We start from the raw sequence: 22530 nt of genomic DNA, 5'->3' as shown, positions 1-22530 counted from the left end.
AGAAAGCGGGGCCTATTTGGAGGAAGTAGGTCATTGAGGTGTGCCTTCCAAGTGAATATGTACAACATTGTGGACTGAGACCTGTCTGTCTCCTCTCTCCCTTCTTCCTGACCCTCACCCTCTTTAGCAAGCATGAGATCATCAGTCTCTCCCACCACACACTCCCACTGCCGTGAGGTTCTGCCTCACCAGGGACCCAATACAATGGACCCAGCTAACCTTCAGCTGAAGTCTCTGAAACTGTAAACCAAAATACACCTGTCCTCTAGCTTAGAGGCCTCTATGAGCAGAGGCTCTTTTTCTGAAAAGCTTCAAAGAATCCCATGGACAGACAAGATTCCATTATTATATATGGTTCAGAGCATGAAGATCAGGTCTACCTTCTCCAGACTTTCTCCAACATCAAAAAGGCTTGGATAGTGTGTACCTCACTTCACAGAGGAAGAAACATTCATCATAAAAACATAACTAAATGTGCAGACCCCTGGGACATTTTATAATGAAATTTTACTTTATTATTCAATTTTTCTTCATAATTCCTCTCCCAGGAACAAAGTAATAAGAAAATAATTTTGCAAGATTAATAAGACTAAGGTCTAGAAATATCAACCAATCTACTACAGGCTACACAAGATCCAGGCCTAGAACGGTTCAGACTCTCCACCTGGTCAGTACAGAGCAGACTGTAGACAAGCAGGAACATAACACTTCACTGTTTAATTTGAAATTCCAAGCCTTGAGGAAAACTCAGATCTGCCTTTTCCTAGCCATGTGGTCTCTGAGGCTTTTTGTTTGTTTCTTTTTAGAGATCTCTGCAGCCCCCGTTCATCCTCGCTATTACAGTGCACCCCTTCTTACAGTATGCTTTTTCTCTCTGGTGTCAAATAATGGGCATTAAGTACAAGAATCCCCACTTCCATGCCCGTTCACACCCTGGCACGAGCAGCGTCTCTACTCTGGTTGGCAAAGCCACCGTACTTGAGCATTACAGTGAAGGAGAGGGAAATAACAGGGAAAGTTGCTTGGCTTCAGTTAGAAGATTTGCTGCTTATGGGTCCTTAGCTTAATGACTTCCCCAGGGGAGGGCTCCGGTTTCTCTCCTATAATTGAGGACATGATACCTCTTTGGTGGGCCGCTGTGCAGATCAAATCAGCAGTGCTTGGGAAAGCACCTGACACCAAGGAGGAGACCCTGAGAACTGGGTCTCCTCCATGCTTCATGAAATTCGAGCGCTCCTCTGGCTCAATCCTACAGAGAGGATGCCTACGTCTCAGGACTCCTACGAAGTTCGTGCAACTCATTCTTTCAAGGAGCTTAACAACAGTTAAGAGGGAAGGCTAATTTTCAAGGGACTCTAATAAGGAAATATCAATATGTAACAAAATACTTAATCAAAGATTTAATCAGTCTCCATTTCAGATCTCCGGTCTCTCAAAAACAAGAGAATCAAAACTTCAGACTTCAGTTCAGCCTTCTTCCCAATTTAATTTTGAAATATGATTATCACACATCATTTAAAATCTTTGATTTTTCTCCCCTTCTTAAACCATAACTAGTTTCCCTAAAAGATGCAAGAATCACCCTGGTATTCTGCGAGCCTTAAGACAGAAAAGAGAAAGACTAGAAAGCTGTATTCCTCTCCTTACACACACAGCACAAGAGTCCCTGCAAACCACACACACCCATGCACACACTCATGCATGCATGCACACCTATACACGCATAAACACACAATCACACACATGCAAATACACAATTGTGCACACATGCACACGCGCGCACACACACATACACATGCACACACACTAATATATACATACACACATAAACACACAACCATACATGTACAAATACACAATCGTGCATGTGCATGCACGCACACACATACACATGCACACATACATGCACACACACGCACACACACATACACATACACACGCGCACACACACATATCCACATCCACACACTGCAGCCTGGGACACAGCTCCTTTGCCGCCTTATCTCACATCCTGCAGGAGGTGATGATTACTGTGCTCCAGAACTATTTCATTTTGGGGTATCTCTAGATTAGTTTAACAAAGAGACAAGCATGTGATCCTGGTTAAAAGAATGTTAGCTTACCAACTCTTATCACCAAACAGTCTACATTAGTGACCATGCAGCAATCAGAGACCTGTCCTGCCTGACCTCTGACCAGACAGATGAAATACCTCTCTCCCACAAGTGGCATGAAGTTAGTGCTCCTTACACACAAATAAAAATAGATTTGTGTTTCATTAAGATTTGCCAGGCAATTAACATTAGTCATGAAATCAGAGCAGATTTAGCAGAACGTCCAAGTCTGCAAAGGTTACCTTTAATTGCTTTCTTGGAAAAAAATTGTATTTAATATGCAAAATCCAGTAAGAATAATTTCTAATAATAATTCCCAGTAGCCACAGTATTTGCATTTCAATAAACTTGAGAAATCAGGTATGGTTATATTTGCAGAAGCCAACTAATTCCAGCATATGTTAAACAGCATGATTAAAATTTTAATCATCTAAACACTAAGAAAACAGATGTCTTCCCATTAGCTGCAGACCGTTGACAAGGAGACAGATTCAAGCATTTTCTCTCTAGCCTTGGCAATACCATGATTAGGAAAACAGCACAGATACTGTGTTGCCTGTTCTTCTCAGTGTAAAAGTTATACTATCTTCTTAAATACTTCATAATTCTATTCTCGTCTAAGGAAGAACTCTGAAAACCTGAAGGCTAAATATTTACACACTGAAAGAAAACCTTCATACAAAATCAAAAGCGCCTAGAATAAATAACACTTTTCTTCTTGTCATCAAATGAGCAAACGCTCTGCTAGATACCTATTCACTGGAAACCCTGGGTATCTGCTGTTGGTCACCCTTAATGATTGTCTCTTGTCTTAGATTTAAGACTTCCAAGTGGGTCACTAAAAGAGAGGAATTAAAACCTGGCTGCAGGCATGACTTTTTCAATCTCTTATGCAAGCGCTTCATCCAGTGATGTCCCTAGTCAGCTGACAGAGCAGTCTCCCGTCTCCTCGGCAGCATTCTGCACCCTGCTTGGCTTCACTAAGCCTGGAAACCTGCTTCTCTGCCTAAGAAATACTGCATCTCTTTGACAGCAGAGTGGTTTGGGCTGAGTCTGTCCATCTGCGGCCCTAACCGCATTCCTGAAACATCACAGCTCTCCACTGAACAGAAGGAACTGAAACAAGACAAATGTTTCTTTAAAATGCAGCACTCACTCCCACTTTTAAGAGTTAGGCACCTGGCTGCATGACGGTCAAGTTTTCTCTCCACAGGCTGAGTCTGTCTAATAGTCAAGAGCACAGGCCATGGAGTCATGGATCCCACGGCACTGCTGCTTCCTAGCTAGGCTATGTGGAAAGTCCCTTGGTATCCCTAAGCCTCAGTTTCTTCAACGTCGATAACATTACAGACGACTGTGATGGTTAACTGAAGCAATAGAAAGTATTAAAACAATAAAGACCAAATGCCCAACAAAGCTGATACAGAGTAAGCATTACTATAAGCAGGTTTATGCATATGTAAATTATATATGTAGAAGCATGTTTGATGTAGAATATTAATCGTTCAATATGGGATCAACCGAATATTCTAACATCACAACCAGTCAGTTATATTCCAGAATATCTGCTTTGTTCCATAATCACAGAACATAATTGGAAATAACTGATAATTACAGCAAAATGAAATCCTGAATATAACAAATTCTACTGTGCTCTAAAAGCCCATAACTTTACATAGCTAATGGAGAGGCTAGATGCATTTAATACTGGAAAGCCATTTCTGTCAAAAAAAGATTTATTTACAGTACACTGGCATGGCTGGCAGTGGCGGGTGGGGGGGCCCACATATGTGTAGGTAACTGAATTAATACCTTATCAACACGCTCAAGTCCCAAGATGTGGGGGAGGGGAGACGCCACTTACCTGGGCCGATGCTTAGAACTTAGGGACCCAAATTTGCTGAGTTTTCTTGACAGTGAATTCGACTCTGTTTCTGGCATTCTAGTTAATTTTAAAAAGAAAACCAAAGACTTTTAAATACAAATATTTATATAACATTTGAGCACAGAGCTATACAAAAAACTATTTAGTTGAGATAGCTAAAATATTTTACTTATTCTACATACTAGGAGGAAATAACAGTCAGCTATTATTTTAAAGATGTATTTTTACACACACACACTGTGTGTGTGTGTGTGTGTGTGTGTGTGCGCGCGCGCGCGCGCGCCGCGCGTGTGCGCCCACATGAGTGCAGGTGCTCATGGAGGCCAGAAGAGGGTGTCACATACCCTGGATATGGAGTTAAAGATGGTTATGAGCTGCCTGACATGAGTTCTGGGAACTGAACTTGGGCTCTCTGCTAGGACAGCAGACTCACTGAACAACTGAACCATCTGTCCAGCCCAATCACCATACCCAGTTACTTTAAGCTAAGCCTGAACTCCGACTTCCTCATATTTCTGAAGTTCTCTAGGAAACGGTAATGGTGGCTCACGTATTCATCCTTATGTCATCCTGGGAATTTGTCACCGTTCTGATTTATTCGTATGAAGGTTGAATGGCAACCAATCACATCACATGTAGTGCTGGTTCACTCTTTATATACAATATGTTCCAGCATTTCCCATTTCAGGGTACTTCCAACAGACAACACCATGAAGAGATCATGGGCCCAGTGTCACTGGCTGTGGGGAAAGTCTTGGCCATCTGGGTCACCTCTTTCCCCTAATAGACCAGCAAAAACTGTACTAAGGGTTCTTCTTTTCTTTTGAGACTAGGCTTCACTATGTAGCCCTGGCTGGCCTGGAACTTGCTACATAGATCAGATTGGCCTGGAACTCATGGAGATCTGCTTGCCTCTGCCTCCCATTCTGGGATTAAAGGCAGCGTGTACCTGACAGGATTAACAGTCATTTTGTAATACCCAATATAAACAGTATGGGAATAAAGGGAAGAATTCAATCTCGAGTCAATAAACAATGTATTAAGAACCGAAGTCTGTTTTGTTGTTTTGTTTTGATCTTTACAACAAAAAGACATGAAACAATAAAGTGTACCTACAGAGCTGAGTGTAATAGCACATGCCTGTCCCAGCACATGGGAGGCGGAGGCAGGAGGATTACTCAGCTCCACTGAGGTACCTTACAGGCACTTTAACTGCTGTATGTTCACAGAGAAACACCAAATTTCCACCCCATCACATAGCTGCTAGGTAATTCTGAGCTTTTTCCATAAAGCTTTTAATAGTTATCCCTGAATTGTTCTTACAGCGTGAGCAAAGAATATCAGTCTGAACGTAAGTACATATGTAGATGTACCACACATGTGTGTATATATGTGCATATCAATCTGAACATAAGTACATATGTAGATGTACCACACATATGTGTATATATGTGCATACCGATACTTGTCATGAACATGGAAGGGCACCTTCATTTACTGTACCGGGGACAAAGCACTCACTCTGCTGACATACCTAAAAAATGTATGATGCTCCACACTGCACTTCCAGAGGTGTTTGCAGGCAGTTTTGCTTCGAGCTTCGAAGAAGAACGAGGTTTCGTTACACTGCAAGAGACGGGGAGAGAACACCGGTTACTGGCTGTGACGCTCTCCGGAGGGCAGCCCTCCTCAAGGGAGCAGAAATCCGGAAGAGCAGAGGCTAACATCGAAAGAAAAGCTATTTTTGGAAGGTTGCATTAAAAATTACCTTCCACTGTCTACAATTATGAAACATAACTTCTATTTAAATCTCAGTGCAGTCACCTTTATTAACTCCTTCTATGTCGTCTCAGGACTATGGATCATCCAGGCAATGGAACGGGAATCCTGCAAGTCTGTTCATTGTAAGTGAACACTGTATACAGAAAACACTGATTGCGGAATTCACTCCTAACAAAGACAGGGATGCCCATATGTACAGTCCTTAACCCTACTGCTTTCAGAGACGGAGAAATCATACTTAGATCCTGTCTGGAGCATCTCAGGAGAAGCAGTGAGGGGGCTGCCCCCACTACACTGAACTATTAGGTGAATAAAATTAAGTTCTATGGTAGATGCAGTGTGCATGCAATAGGCAAACGAAAATTTGATGGCCATTTTAACCTAGTGGTTATCTGATATATAAGAAACTAAGAACCCATTAAGGTAACTCTGTTGTATGTGTGTGAAATATTATTTTCAATGACCAAATAGAAAACAAAGCAAATCAGAATAAGCATGAGAAGCTCTATGAAGTTATACATTGGTAGTTTAGCTTCAAATTTCAAAATCAAATACTAGCCTTAAACGCAGCAATTATTGTGGAATTATGAGTTTCCTGTGAACTCATAAACACAATGTTGGCAGTGTGCAGGAGTAACTGGGATATCTGTCCACCATTTAACATGGACACATGAAGTTCCTCCCAAGCCCAACCAGAATAACACCGCCTAACTTAGGAATGTATTTGTAAAATGTGGGATAGAGCAGAAGAATGGCCACAGGTTCACGATGCAGCAAAACCAGCCCACTACCAAGATCTTACAAGGTAAAGGAGGAAACGTAGGGAGATTCTCAGGGATTCAGTCTAGGTGTTACTGTGAGTAGACAGCAAGCAGGAAGAACTGGAGATAATGACAGTAAGGTCCGGTCAACATATTAAAATGAAACGTCCACAGAATGCCAAACGGGCCAGTAAGCACAGAGGAGCCCCAAGCGAAAGAAAGGTCACATCTCCTGGCGCAGCCCTGTCTCCTGAGAATGCCTAAGATGGTCAGAAGAGAGGGCAGGGGTTAAAGGGGAATCGCAGGACAACGCTCGCTCGTGAGGTGGGTCAAAGTGAGCAGGAGACAAGGGTGTCAGCAAGGCTGGGGAGAAAGAGCACATGTCTCAAAGGCCACAGAAAGGCCAAGGGGGCTCCAAAGGCAGTTTCTGCTTTCCGTAGTGAGACTATCTGGTGACCTTTGTGTAAGACGTAGGATTCTTAACAAGAGACGAGGGAGAAGTTCAGTGACTTCAGAACCCCTTTTTCCTGATAGCGAAAGAAACTGAGGCTGGAGAGGAGCGGAGACAGGCAGGGTAAGAAAGCTCAGGCTCCCGCGAGGAGACAGGAGTACCAAGAGGGCAAGCTCTCTCCTTCCAGGTTTCTTCTCAAAAGCACAGGCACCCAAGATGGAGTCACAGTAACAATTCGATCCTCCCTCACTACCATTGTCCTGACTTCCCCTCTCCAGACCTGGCCACCATTGGATTATCCTCACTACAATGCCCAGGTCCCTTTTCAAAGTTTGCCTGTGAGTGTGTCCTGCAGGGGTAAGTCACTAAGGAAACACGAATGCTGGGGCAGGCGCCCTCTCTCTAAGCCACATGGGACAAGGCCATCTCCTGTGCTTCTCAACAAGGAGAGCCCAGATGTGACAATGCGCACTGGGCCTTGCCATGGATCCCAAACAGGAGCTGAAGCTGGTCTCTAGCACACTCACATCTTAGCAGAAATATCCGTCAAGAAGATATATAAGTACCTGAGTCAAATTCTCAAAAATGTTGATTACATAGAACCTGTATTTCCATAAGCACAGAGAAAATTTTAAATTATCCAGTTTTTAAACTCCATTTCCTCCTCATTTCAAAATTTCCTCAGATTGTTTTCCACTTCATCCTCCACATGTCTGTATTATTTTGCTTTTCTTATTGAAAGCCAGTTAAGGAGTATCTAATTTTTTCCCCAGTTCTCACTCCCTCCCCTCCTCCCACTCCCCCCAACTACCCCAGGGTATCTAGTTCTTAATATCTATTTTAATCTATCATCACTTAATGAAAGATAAAAGTTACTTCAAATCCAACTGGAACTTGGGTTTTCTCGAGTTTTCTTGGGCACAGACAGAGGGGCAGGGGAGTCTCCCACAGGCCTCCTAATTACCCCTGCCATGAACGAACGCAAGTATGAACTCATTCCCCGTGTGCAGAAGGCTTCAGAGAAGCCGCCTGTTTTCTGTGGCGTTACTGACAGCGTGAGTCAAATAGCAAAGGAAGATTAATGCTAAGCCGGGAGCCAGGTACTCTTGAGGAAACTCTGTGGACTTCTGTCATTTGCTGCTGGCACCAAGGAGCTGACAGAGCACTTGGGGACCATTTGGAAACAGACGTGGCCATGCACACATTTCCATTCAGCCCACGGGGCAGCTTATCTGAAGACTGAGAGCTATCCTGACTAAGAGCTAAAATCCCCTGCCCAGCATCCAAAGTGTGCTGCGTTACTCAGACACCTTTGGAGCTTCGGTCATTCACGTGGCAAGCCATGCTACTGTCTGGATCCGTCCTTTTTGGCTGATGAGTTAACTAAGCTTATGTCGTTTGTATCTAAGACAGAATGTGGACAACACTGTCCCTTGGGTCTCTAAGGAGGCTCAATGGAGCAAACCCTTGATTGCATTATTGGAACCCAGAAGCTGTATTAGTATCCGCAAATGCCCAGCTGGGCACCTTTCCTCTTCTTGGTCTCTCTGCTCATCTTTGCTGCTGTCTCTCTTTGAGAGCCTAAAGTGGGGGAGGGAGAGGACTATTTGCTTCTGCTCCTTGCTGTCACTCTTGACTGGATCATGGCCGTGGTTTACACTGCCAAGGCACGGCTGGGCTGCTTAAGGCATCTTGGGCCACTCCATTTCCCGGGTCTCTCAAGCCTGTGCTCTTGACACAAGAGCCTGTGTTACAGAGTCCTGTGTTCAACCAGCTTCTCCTTGTTTCTATGGAGACAGTCACAGGTGGGGGTCCCACCTTTCCTCAGTCCCCTGGAATTATAGGAATGAGCACATTCACAATTCTACAAAGACTTCCAACATCCAAGGTCACCAGATGTAACTCAAGATGTATGGGGGAGGGGGGACAATGAGATCGTGGGGAAAGGCAGAGGACCTGACATCAATCCCTGGGACCCACATGATGGAAGGAGAGAACAGACCCCCACAAGCTGTCCTCTGACCTCCACGTGTGTCCCCCTAGTACATACACAAACACTAACAGATAGATACACTGCACGGGCCACTGGCAAGCAAAACAGATCCTAAAGATGGTAAGATAAAGCCATTCTTCAAATACGGAGGCCTGTGGCAGAGGCACTTCCTAACCAGGCCTCGCTGGAGAAACAGGAGAGGCTCGAGAGAAACGTAACATTTGAAATCTATAGGTATTTTTGCATTCAATCTAAACAGGAGTTTGAACTCTTAAACTTACTTTAGGCACGAAGAGAGAAACGAGAAGAAGAAGAAACATGACAACAACCGACTGAAATAACTTCCTTCTCAGCTGCTCAGAAAGCAAAGGCAAGCAGTGAAATTAGAAAACAGAACTGCTCTTCAGACGGAAACTCACACTAGAAACACAGAATGTTAAGTAGATGCGGGAATTCATCTTTCCAATGGCGAGACTGGCTGGGTGCTGTTTGAAGCGCTGAATTATGCTGGCGTACCCGAGACGCTGGGTTTCTCTCAACGGCTTTCATCATCTTTCATTACTCTTTCCTCAAGTTCAAACCTGATTTTTTAAAATGCCGCTTTTGTTATTACTTGAAAAGGGGAGTTGGAAAGAAATGTTAAAACCCTGAGTAGACCTCAGCTTGTTCTCCCAAGATAAGCTTCCATAACAACCCCCCTAAAAGGGCAATTCTCACAATGCTAGTGCCTTAAGGTATTTACATACAGAAGTCTATGGGATGCCAAGTAAGTGTGGGGCATGCTGGGTAATCACACAGTTTAATGTGGTTATATGCACTGTCAATGTCCACTAGGCAAGGTACTGGGGTGTTTACCTAGTTAATTTAGACAAAGAACTGTCTGTGTCTTAAAAAAATATATTTTACGTACCCCAGTATCAAAAAATATAAATACAAATGCTCCTCTATACGCCTGCAGCATGTATGGTATGCGCATAAGCTCACGTCAGCTCAAACACTTTTGAGACATACGGCATAGCTTTGTTTGGTTTGGGTGTTTGTTGTTATTTGGTTTTTGGTCTCACTATGTCACCCTGGTTGACATTTCTGCACAAAGGACTAAAACAAGGACTGGGGAGGCAGCTGAGTGGGCAACATGCTTGCCATACAGGACGAGGGCCTGGGAACTGTTACTAGGAAACAGCCTAACAGCACGGCTGTATTGTTGGCATGAAGGTACAGGAATCTGGAAAAATGTTCTGAGCTTCTAAAGGATCAATTCCTTTATTACATTTAATGGTAGTTGACAGTCTTCACTCTAAAATTTTCAACCCTTTTGAAAAAATGGCTTAATCTATTTTAATCATGGAGAATGTTGGCAAATGAATTAAAAGATGAGGCAGAGGCAGAACCGTTGTCTTACAGATGTAGCCTTCCCTGCAGCCTGGCCCAGGCTACCCAAAGGCAAGAGTGGCTGGTACAAGGTGATCTCATAGGGGTTACAGCAGGGGCCCAATTGAGAAGCACAGACCGGGTGCTCATCTGCGAGCGCTGGGCTAGGCACTTTCAGTCTCCCAAGGCTTCTAAAGGTAGATATTCTATATCCCCCTCCCATCTGTCCCCACCCCCATTCCCCGCTGGCGAGGAACACAGGTGAGACAGTAACAGTGAACTCTGCAAAGTTAGCTGTGCGTGGGAGCCTTGAGCTCACATGTTACCCAGCAGTTCATTCTGAGGTCAGAAAACTCAAAACAAAAACGCTACATGGCATCAGGGTCCAAATATTACTGAGGGCCACACTTCATAATCTATATTTCAGGTACTTTCATACCGTGGATAGAAATGCAGAATTGTCTACCTCTCAGCTGGGGGGAACAAACGGAAATGTCAAACAAAAACCCACATACGCGCTTACCCTTCGGCTGAGCAAGCCTACTCCAAAGAACAGATGACACACATCCAAACCCCAAACACACAGATGGCCAGTTACGGAGGGAAGGAACACAGAGTATTTCAAAGCTCCTAAACACTGGGCACAAACAGTGGGCTGTACACACTGTGGGACTCGCACCCACCGGAGTCTGTAAGAATGAGGGGAAAGGTGAGGCTCAGTACAGGAGAGCCCATGAAGCACACACAAGGCCCTGGACTCCACCCCAGCACCACAAAAGAAAAACAATAAAAGAAAAGAACTAGAAAGTTCCTGATGAACTGATACAGAGTTATTCCTGGATGAAAAATAAGGAGAAACATACAAATACTTTTGTACCATGCTACCTTCTAGTTAAGAAAGAATAATCCAAGGGCATCTGTGCACACACTCTATCACACACATGCTTTTCTTTAAACAAACAAACAAACCATGGGGAAAAGGACCTAGAAAGCAGTGAAATTCAATAGCTTCAAGGAAGGTAAGAAACAACTTAAAAGAGTTCGGGAATTTGTGATGTGCCTCCGTGGGTATCTTTCTGTAGTTTCAACCTTTAGAAGAATGTTAGTCTTCTGCATATTTAAAACATAGACTTAAACAAGCAGGAATGTAAGGCAGAGGGAACCATAACTGGAAATAAATAAACCTAATTAGATTTTGAGGGTATATACAACCACAGCAGTGAAGAAGGAAGAAAGGAATGAAGGGGGAGGGGAGGAGCCAAGTAAACTGTGAACAGAAGACAGTATAGGTCCTTGGTCCACACATGTGGGTAAAGAACTGTAATTTCAGTGTTTTGACCAAAGCAACTCTGAAACTACTTGATATATACTTTAGGATTAAGCAAATGACTAAATGTTAACTACTGGAAACAAAGGTTCTCGTGGCCAAAGAAAGGACATAAAACATGAAATGAGAAAGGCAAGAGAGAGAGGCCTGGATGAAGGAAACTCATAATTTCTACACTATATATGAATGTGCACACACTTAAATGCACATGTACAATTGTACCTTTGCACTTCATGTAGGTGTGTTTGGGCAGTGTTTGTGTATCTACATGCAAAGATTCTCTACTTCTGTCCACTGAAAGGCTTGGAAAAGTCACTGAGGAGTAATAATCACCTTCTAGCCAAGACCTGGACCATCGCCCACTGCTAGGAACCAGCGACCTTTAGAGATGTGGCAGATACTGAGCTAAGGACAAAACAAACACAAGATGGATCTAAACATCAGAGCACACTAAAGGAAAACAGTACCACATGACGATGGGACAAGGATGATGGAAACAGGTCCGAAAAGCACGGAGGTCAGGCTGGGGGACAAGGATGATAGGAACAGATCCAAGGAGCACGGAGGTCGGGCTGGGGTACTTCTTCTATTCAGAGCTAGGAATTCTTAACCATCAAAATCTCTAGGTACTGGACTGTATCGTAAATCATTGAGGGGGAAAAGGTTAATAAGTCTATGTAAAAAACAGACGAATAAATGAACGGAAGAGAGGGCAGGGCTATTGCCTACTGTGGAATACAGGGGTCTGAAGATAAATGTGAAGGGGAATGGGAGAACTAAAGAACCAACATTTCCCATTATCGTAAAAGACTAGATTGGGTAAGTGCCGAGTGAATGCTAAATACACAGGAAAATCCTGACAAGGAAAGAAGTGCTTGTGCTGATTTACTGTGTCTACCTGTAGGCTACTTACTGTCTAGCTTGGGGGATGGGTACCCACAATAGGAATTAGACAATGAAGAAATTAGGAGATATCACAGCCAGCAGCTCAGACTTCAGAGACAAAGGCCAGCGGACGGTCACCATGTTCCCCCAGCGGTGACACCACGAGACAGACACCACCTCACCACTGTGACTACAGAGCCGGGAATGCATGATACACTCTAACCACAACCCACCAGAAAAGCATGAAAGGAAGACTCAACTACAGTAGGGTACGGTTGTGTTTTAAACATCCAGGTCATAAAAGACAAAGGAATGCTAGGAAAACACTCCAGACTGAAGGGCGCTAGCCAGAGTCTATGACTTGGCGGAGACATAGAGCATGGGGGATATTATCAGGTCATGCAACAAGATAAGAGGATTTACAGCAATCTGGCAGCAGTGATGTTTCATGTGCAAGGACCCCCATATTATGTAAACCAACCTGCTGGGTTGACCAACAGTGACCAACCACTCCTAGCCACCATCACTTCCTGTGGACACTCCCAAAGCTCTCCCAGGTTCTGCTAGTAGGTCTAACTATTCCCAGCTGCGTTGCCAGGAACCTTTTGGCCTCGCATCCTGTGACACTAAGCTTAGCTGAGTTTAGTATCATGATGCATCGTACACGTAAGTACTCCCGGTATCGTTTACAAATATGCTTCCTACAGGCCAGGACCCAGGCTTGGTGTTGGGGATTGCACCCTCCCACTGGGGAAAGCTAGAGATGGTTTAGCATTGCTTTGAGTTCAGCTCTCAGCGGCCATGTCGGACGGCTCGCACCTTCTGTAAGTCCAGCTCCATGGAGATCCAGTGCCCTCTTCTGCATCTCACCAACAGCTGCACTCAAGTGTGCACACACACACATACAACCACACACAAACACAGGCATTCAAAATAAAACACACAGAAAGAAAGCATACCAGTGGGAGCTGGCACACTCCTTTAATCCCAGCACTCAGGAGGCAAAGGCAGGGGAATCTCTGAGAGTTTGAGACCAGCTTGGCCTACAAAGTGAATTCCAGGACAGGCTGGTACAAAGAGAAACCTTGCCTTGAAAAAGCGTACATTTGCAACGCAATAATAAGAAACAGTAAAACACATGAAAATAGAACTTACAAAACTTGAAGCAGGCACATAAGTACAAATATAACGAGAAGGCAAATCTTCATGATATAATATTAAGTACAAAGGCACACACATGCTGAGCATGGAGTCTTGTCTGTCATTCCAGCACTTCAGAAGTAGAGGCAAGAAGACTCATGATCCCAAGACAAAATGGCCGACAGAGTAAGGCTCTATCTCAAAATCAACTAAAAATAAAAAGATGTACACAACCATACAGAGATAATATCTCTATGTATGCACATATAAACACATAATACATTTACACTAATGAGGCAAAAAAATCAATACGCAGTCATACCAAACTGTTAATAATTATCTCTAAACTCTAAGGTAATGGGAAATGCTGATTTTCTTCTTTTCATTATACTTTCCATACTGTCTACCATTTGTTATGTGAAACCTTTATTCAGAGTTTATATTTCCTGTGAGGTGCAATTTAAGCCACAGTGCACTTTGAAGCATACACCATGCATGAAAGTACCTCTGAACTTGGCCTCAAAGCACCCAGCACACACGCGGAGTTAAGTCTCTTTAACCAGACCAGTCGACCAGAAAATCAGCAGACTAAGCATTTCAGCCATTTCTCAAGCTGAATGAGATTACTGTTCCAGGTGATGGGTTTTAAGGGGCATTTTAATTCAGTCTGTGATTACAGTTAGGCCTCCGTAATAATCAACTTAATTCTACCATTATGCAAATCACTGCTTCACAGAGAGGAACCCTGATGGAGAAAGGGGGGGGTCTGCAAGCAAGAACACTCAGGAAATAGAATGTTTTGGTTAAATTAATGTGCCTATTTAATAACAAATTTAAGACGAGGCGTGGTGTTGAACACCTGAGATCCCATCACTTGGGAAGAAGAGGTGGACAATCAGGACTTCCAGGTTATAGCCAGCCTGGGCTATAAAAAGGAAAGGGTCTGCAGTCACTGACCACGGCACCTAATTTAAAGGTCACTTATAACTACAGGCGGTCAGGACCCAGGACAGTGGGAATGGGACACTCAGGCTCCTCCCAACATCCACCCTATCTCAGAGCTGGGAAGAGTCCCGGGCTGAGCAGAATGCCTAGGAACCAGCTGCTATCTGGAGATGGTGCCACAGAGACTGCCACTGGGGAGCGATGCAATGTCGTCAACAGTGCTGCCCTTAGCTGAAAGTTCAGGGTACTGGCAACCTTGCCATTTCCTCTCCTGAGACAAGAGAAGAAACAGTAAAGCTCTGCGGTGATAACACAGGCAGAGAGAGAGAAAGAGAGAGAAGAAAGGGAACTCACAAAAGGAATCTAGGCCTAGGGGAAGGGTGTCCTAAACAACAGGGACACTTCCATGGGGTCCTAGCACCGTGCCTGCCAAGCGTCATTTTTAACGCATTTAGTATATGGGATTCTTTGCATTAAATCACGTGAACCCCGTGGCAAGACAGGGAGAAAATTGCAAAATCTGACTAACTAGCTTTTCTGCTTCTCAAATCTACTCATACCTTAGTGCATGTTTTAAGACTGACATATCTAATTAAGAATTAAAAAACAAAATTAATTTCCATCCCCCGCCAAAAAAAACTATACAATTAAGAGCTTGTATGTGCTTTGGGATCACCACTGTCTGAGAAGTAAAGACTCTCTCATTCTCACAAGTTCAAATTCACCTCGAAACCCGATTTCAATTTTATCAATAACAGCCTTTTTTTTTCTCCCTAGAGGAAGAACAGACAGCATCAGAGTTTGTGTCTTTGAACATCTCAAAAGTCAGTTCATCAGCCACTTCACAGATGTCACAGAGGACTCTCTAAACAGGAGACCCTCTGCTAAAAACCATGTTCCCAACCTGTGGGGATGCTACGCTGTGCCGACAGCTCCTCAAGTGGCCACAGAAGCACTGGTTTGTACCTAAAATCTTTCTAGCACCAAAAGAAAAAAAAAAGGTCAATTCAAAGCTTGCTGTGGTAGCACACTCCTGTAACCCCAGCACTTGGGAGGCTGAGGCAGGAGGACTGCGGTGAGTTCAAGTCTATGCTGCGCTACACAGCAAGTAAGAGGCCAAATAAGAAAACATACCAAGATCCTGTCTTAAAAAGACTTATGAAGAGTCAAGCCAGTTCACTTCCACACTGGGCTTCACTGTGTGTGAAGAGAACAGGAGACAGAGGAAGGGTTCCTCCTATAGCTCTATCCTGCACGGGCTGCACTAGCAGCACAAAAGGCAGCCTGACCTTCACAGGCAGATCAAAAGGGATCGTTCTCACCCTTGCCATCTTTGACCAGCTTCTCAAAGCTACCTGTGAAGGCATGAAAGCACAGCCAGGCACAGACACTGCACCTACTGTCAAACACTGCCAGGATGCCTAGCCCTCCACTCCCCATCTCCCTTGAAAGCAGAATTTCCACACCCAGTTTATGTGTCGCCCTCAGCAGGTTAAGAACAGATGTGTGGTACCCAGTGGGTTGTTTTGTTTACTCTGGAGCAAAACAAAGACGCACTTCTGCAGTTCCACACAGTCCACACCTCTGAGATTAAATGAGTCCCACCTTCGCGGGCAGGACTGAAACGACATTTTCCCATCCCCATTTCCCTTTCTCGTCCGCGAGAAATTTGTGTGTGACATGGTTAGCCTGGTTCCACAAGGCCGCAGCTAAGGAAAGGGTGGTAACTTCACGATGCCTTTTAAGGAAAGGGTGGTAACTTCACGATGCCTTTTAAGGAAAGGGTGGTAACTTCACGATGCCTTTTAAGGAAAGGGTGGTAACTTCACGATGCCTTTTAAGGAAAGGGTGGTAACTTCACGATGCCTTTTAAGTTACGAATGAGCAGGCGAGACCTGCTCTTCACAGGAGAGCTACGTGCCCACGAAAACTTACATCTTTCCCCAGGACTCTGAGTTCAAACTGGGTCTCCTTGAAGTGCACCTTTGTAATCCGGGGCCTGAAAAACAAAGCAGACAGCACTGGGGTTGTTGTTTTCAGAACTTTTTCAGAATTCAGAAGGGTATCCAGCAGGAAAAGATTGAGCAATGCAGGCTCTTTTATGTACTGTTGAGGACACTGCAGAACACCCCTGCATGTCCTCTGCTCTGGACATCATCCCTATGCTTCTCCACAAGTACACAACCAAGCTTGGAATCCCCGTTCCCTGAGGGTACAGGTTTCCCAATCCCTACATTCCTTCCGCAGTTAGAGCTAAAATTCCAATAAGACCTGGGTCCATGGGCCACCAGCACACATGAGGATGGGTGGGAAATACTACTATAGAGCTTCCATGGACAAGAGAGTCCAAAACAACCATAAATGAAATTACCTTGAAGATATATACATTCACAACCACTTTCATCCAGTTACCTGCTCACTACTGAGACCCATTGGCACACAAGTTCCCAAACCTGATGTATACAGTACACAACTTTAACTCACCCCAAGCTATACTTACCAGAAATACTTCCCCACTTGCTTTTTATTCTTATAGACAACAACACCCACTGGAGTTAATCCTAAAAAATACTCAGACTTGTTTTCTCCCTGGGGGGGAAAAAAGAAGCAAACACATATATGCTATGGGATAATGCTTTTGTACACTTGTAAAGATCTGTCATTCGTAATCGATTAATAAAATGCTGACTGGTCAGTAGCCAGGCAGGAAGTATAGGTGGAGTAACCAGACTAGGAGAATTCTGAGAAAGCAAGATGAGAATGCCTTACTGAGAAAAAGCACCAAGTCACGTGGCTAAACATAGACAAGAATTATGGGTTAATTTAAGTTGTAAGAGCTAGTTAATAATAAGCCTAAGCTAGAAGGCCAAACAGTTTATAATTAACATAAGCCTCTGCGTGTTTCTTTGGGACTGAACATTTGCAAGACCGGGCAGGACAGAAACTTCCATCTACACATATATTCCCAGGACCATGACTTATTCATAAAGAAGATCCTAGTAAAACTATAATTGGCCATACAAACACATTTGTTATAATGGTTATATAATTAACAATTTATATAACTAAGATATAATTAAAATTGGATTCAAGTTTTGAAAGACATCAAACAAAAAAACCTAGCTAAACTGTAATAGCAACTAATTTGATGCTCTGCCCCACCCCCAATCTTAGCATCAATCTATGCTTCTGACTTCAGTTCATCAAAGAAGCACAGAATGACACCCAGTTCAAGGCTGCATATGCAATGGTGCTTATGCCCAGGTGGAATCACCATGCAGCGTAAAATACTGATGAGGACAAGCCACCAAATCAGTTACCCCAGAATCTCCAGTGACGGAGGCCGAGTGTGAGAACCCATGGGGCTTCAAATAATTCCATAGCCATAGCCTGAGACCCACTGACTTCTACTAGTGGTGCTTTCAAGTGACTTGTCTTGGTTTTTCTCTCTACTGTGGATAGAGCTGGGCCCAGTTTACCAGTACCAGTACCACAAGTCTCATGAGTAATTTTAGGCAGCTGCCTGCAGAGAGAGACTTCGATTTCCTGAAGTCTACCATGGTCCTTCCCACCTCCACTTGTAACTTTAAAAACTGAGAAGTGCAATCCCTTCTCATAAATCCTGGAGAACATTCACTTTCCAGGCTGTGACAAACCTCAAAATACAGGGCCCTGAAATGACAGAGCCACAGGCCGGGTGGGTACCAGGAACATGCACAGAGCTGTCTGCTGAACGGCCTGCAAGCAGAAGACAACCAAGACAACGGCTCTGGAAAAACCCCGTCGTTGCCAACCTCCATCTTTAGAGGGATGGAGGACATACCAGATCTGGGCCATTACCCATAGATCCTTACCAGTACCTTCCAAAGCCAGAAGACCTGATTAGGAACTAAGATAGGCGTTATAGAATCAAAGCATTTTGCAGAAGCCTCTATACATTTCCAAGGGGGGTGTATTTTTTAAACACCCCCAAACCTACCAAGAGGCCAACAGAGGAGAAGACAACGACTTCATGGAGTTTTAAAGATACCTTCCTTCCTTCTCTCCTTCCTTCTTTCATTTCTTACTACATGGTCCAGGCTGGTCTCCAGCGTGAGACTGTCTGGCCTCCACCTGAGACTACAGTGCTGACATTACAGGACCATGCTACCCAGATCTTAGAGGCAGCGTTCCATCCTCTAATGAGACCAGCATCTATTATCAGGGAACTTTTAGATCCTCCGAGTCTGTAACTTCCATTATCACAGTGAATGCGTACTCACAGGTGCTGCTCACTGTAAAAGTAATATGAACCAGGAACAATAGCAGATGCACAGAATCCCAGCACTCCTCAGGTAAAGACAAGAAGAATTCAAACCAGTCTGGGCTACACAGCAAGACCCTGCCTGACTGAATGAATGAGTAAGAAGTTTGGTTTCTTGTCTCAAACAACACCAGTGAGCTAAAGACAGGCTACAAAATGAATGCAGGAGTGGAAATATGGAAGAGATAGTCAAAGGGAAAGGTCTGAGAGGGTGGGGCCTGGCTCTAGACCGCTCATGCAGATCTGATGCTTGCTCGCTGACAACAGCTGGCAGTTTCCATAGCTACTGAAGGAACCTGGCAGACGTATCTATCCATGCAATACTCTCCTGTTGACAGGACACTGTCCACTTAGCCTGGCTCCACCAGCCACTGCACCAGGACGGTTCCCCAACACCTACTTCACCTGGCAAAGAGCTTTATGTTTTTCTGCCACAAAAATCTATTTTTAGAAAATCCTTCCATTTTCTGTCTTGCATCAATTATAGACTGATTTTAAACTGCTTTGGCATTTAGCTAAGCCCTTTGGAACTCTTATCCAGATTGTGTTTGCAAGCCCAGTTAATTGTTTTCTACACGTGGAAATATAATCACAGACTTTTATGCAAAACTCATTAGGGTTTAATCCAGGTAAAAGCGGCTTTGAGTTCAAGGACCACAGGAGGAAGTATCATCTACTTGCTAAACAAGAGGCCGGTGGCTTCCCTCAGGGAGTTCCTCTGACTTTTCAACAAAAATGTCATCAGCTTAAAATATTTTGTGTTAATTAAATGTTACTCACATAGACAGGATGGAGGTCAACGCCGTACATCTCCAGGGATTTGGCAGTCCTCAAGTAATTCAGCTCCGCTTCAGAAGGAGCCTGACCCCTGCACCCAGAATAAAAACAAAGACTATTTAACTCATAGCTACCCTACTTAGAGAGAGAAGGATACTTCACTGTGCTTATTAGCAAAACAAGGAAGATTCTGCACTAATGCAAAAACTTTAAAAAGGCTTAAAAAGCTTTTAAAAAGCTTAAAGAAGACTTAAGAAAGAATGAAGAAGAGGAGGAGGAGAAGGAGGAGGAAGAGGAAGAAGAGGAAGGAAGGAAAAAAGGAAGGAAGGAAGGAAGGAAGGAAGGAAGGAAGGAAGGAAGGAAGGAAGGAAACAAGCTAGGCTTTATCCTCAAAGAAGAACTTGGCCTTCTGGGTGACAAGAAGTTAATATTTATATTAAGTTAATTTCATTTACCAAACCGATTTCTGCTCATTATGGTCTATTCCCAAATTCTCACTATGTATTAAAAACCCTCAGTTTCAAAAGCTCCCAAGGAGATTACTGAGAATGTAAGCATTCAAATTAAAAAGCAGCCACTTCCCAAGGAGCAAATTGTTGCCACGCACCAGCACCAGCAGCTGTGCGTTGGAAGCAACAGGAGCTGGCACCACACCAGGCAAGGAGCGGAAGGCCCCGCTAGCCAGGGGGGGGGGGTCGCGCCAACAGCTCCTGAGCACAGGTGCGGTGTGGAAGCACATTAGCAACACGCAGGAGCCGTGCGGTGCTTGTCATTTCATCACTGGGTGCAGAAATCTTCCTAAGGCCTTCAGTGGTGGCAGCATCCAGTGACCACCATTTGCTCTTAATGAGGGTGAGCATTTGCCAGAAATCTCCGTGGATGAATGGGGGGTGGGGTAGTGTGTGGGGGCTGATGGCTCACAAAAGATAAAAGCTGCTAAGAATATCTAAAACTTGATATTCTGACGCTCTCCATCACTTCAGCCACCACACGCTCAGATGAAAGCCTGGAAGAGTGTTCTTCATAAACTGGTCAGAAGAAAACTACCAAGTTTTGATCATGCTTTATTCCTAGGAAAAGATAACTGGCTGCACGATCACATAAAACACGAACGAGGGCCTTTATCCAAAGCCCTATCATTTCAAATATAGCTGTTCTTTGAAACTCCTAATAGAATTAGCATTCGCAGACCGCACCAATCACGCCGCCCTTTATAATGTGTAACAAGCTCGCTCTTGTTAGCATCCACTTCAGCCAAGCCTTAAAACGAAGGATTCTATTTTCAGGCCACAGAGCATCCTGGGTGCATGCTAATCCAAGATGGAGAGCTGGCCCCCTCTGACTCCTGTTCAGCAATCGACTTCTGCCTCTACCCACTGAGGCAGAGCCATTCCGCAAATACTTTGGTTGAGCAAATTAATTCTATATTTTCTTTCTTAACTATAATAGATCTGAAACCAAGTATATTCAAAGGGGACTGTTATATAAGAAGCCAAAAAGGCAAAGTTAATCAGTATAGAGGATTTAACCAAAATAAGTATAATTAAATTATAACTTCAGTGCTCTGGGCTATTAACTACAAATCTTCCCAGAGGAGCATGGGAACTCTCGGGGTGCATCATGGCTGGCACAATGACAGGGGAAGCTCCACGCCACTGTCCTCATGAGCATGGACTCGTTGCTATGGCCTAGACAGGATGTTTTTGCTTCTAATTCTAAAGATTTACCTACTTACCACGGGGCAAATCTCAAATGCACAAAGGCATATTTAGCTATTTTCCTATAGTTAAAAGTAATATTTATACATTATAGGATTGCACATGATAGTAGGAATGGGGGAAAAAGTACCAAACCCAGCTCTTATGAAATGACTCTGCTTATGTAAAACCACAATACAAAAATCTAAACAAAACCAATTTTCAGAGAGGAGAAGTCAGAGGTCATCAACCAAAACTGTGGTATCTTTAGGTACTGGGTTTAACGCCGCCTTTATATTATTTAGATAGAGGAATTTTCGATGAGCATTTATTGTTATAAAAGAAGCAATGGAAATGAGCATTGGGGCACAGGCGAACTTGTCGCTGGAAGCACTTATGACCGTCCCAGCTGACTGATGCTGACGGCTGACAACATGAAGCATGATCCTACATTAGAGTCTTGTGAATCCGTTCGATGGCTTCTTCCAGCTCCTCCTTCTGGTCAGGAACAAAGCGGTACTCCGACACATACCCTGCAGTGTGCTTATAGGGGTCGTGGTCTCCAAGTTCAGCTGGAACACAAGTGGAATTTTATTCATATATAGTTTTTCTCCTAACTATCACAGGTAAGGGTATTTTAGGGAAATGCTTCTAAAAATAAAGGAATGGAATTTTCCTATCACACTGAAACATTTTTTCATCAAATGCCTTATCAATTTATTGATGTAGCTAACTACTAAATAACTTTGCTAAAACATTACTAAAAAAAAAAAAACTTCACCAAAGACGTGTGTGTGGTACAAACAAATCAGGATTTAGAAATAAAAGTCTACATTTTTTGCTTTCCCACAGAGCCTATCATCATTTTATTTCAATTATTTTTATCAGTACATATGAAATACAATGAATATGCACATTTTGAATAACGTAGCTACTAGAGATTAGGGCATGCATTCCAGGAACATTGGAGATGATCCCAATACATCCTCTCAGATGATAAACCAAGAGCAAGCATGACATTCCAAACAACCGCGCTGCAGGTGATGCTGGAGGAAACGTACTGGAGTACCAGGTCCATCCTTCACCATTGGCACCCGGA

The 22530-nt window shown here is 43.7% G+C and overlaps 1 protein-coding gene across 3 annotated transcripts in view; it reads right to left on the bottom strand.

Annotated features, from left to right (window-relative positions):
• Positions 1-22530, bottom strand: part of Epb41l4a (erythrocyte membrane protein band 4.1 like 4A) — a 196642-nt gene that overhangs the window by 57564 nt on the left and 116548 nt on the right. For all 3 annotated transcript variants that reach the window (XM_075969030.1, XM_075969031.1, XM_075969032.1), the window contains 6 exons: positions 21883-22003; positions 19738-19825; positions 17155-17243; positions 16590-16653; positions 5534-5625; positions 3979-4056 (listed from right to left, as the gene is read on the bottom strand). In XM_075969030.1, the coding sequence (XP_075825145.1) occupies positions 3979-4056; positions 5534-5625; positions 16590-16653; positions 17155-17243; positions 19738-19825; positions 21883-22003 (532 nt within the window). The remainder of the gene's footprint in view (positions 1-3978; positions 4057-5533; positions 5626-16589; positions 16654-17154; positions 17244-19737; positions 19826-21882; positions 22004-22530) is intronic.

This window comes from Microtus pennsylvanicus, chromosome 4, assembly GCF_037038515.1.
Source record: "Microtus pennsylvanicus isolate mMicPen1 chromosome 4, mMicPen1.hap1, whole genome shotgun sequence".
Classification (NCBI taxonomy): Eukaryota; Metazoa; Chordata; class Mammalia; order Rodentia; family Cricetidae; genus Microtus; species Microtus pennsylvanicus.
The sequence above is the reverse complement of the archived record's forward strand: the minus strand, read 5'-3'. Positions and strand labels throughout refer to the sequence as shown.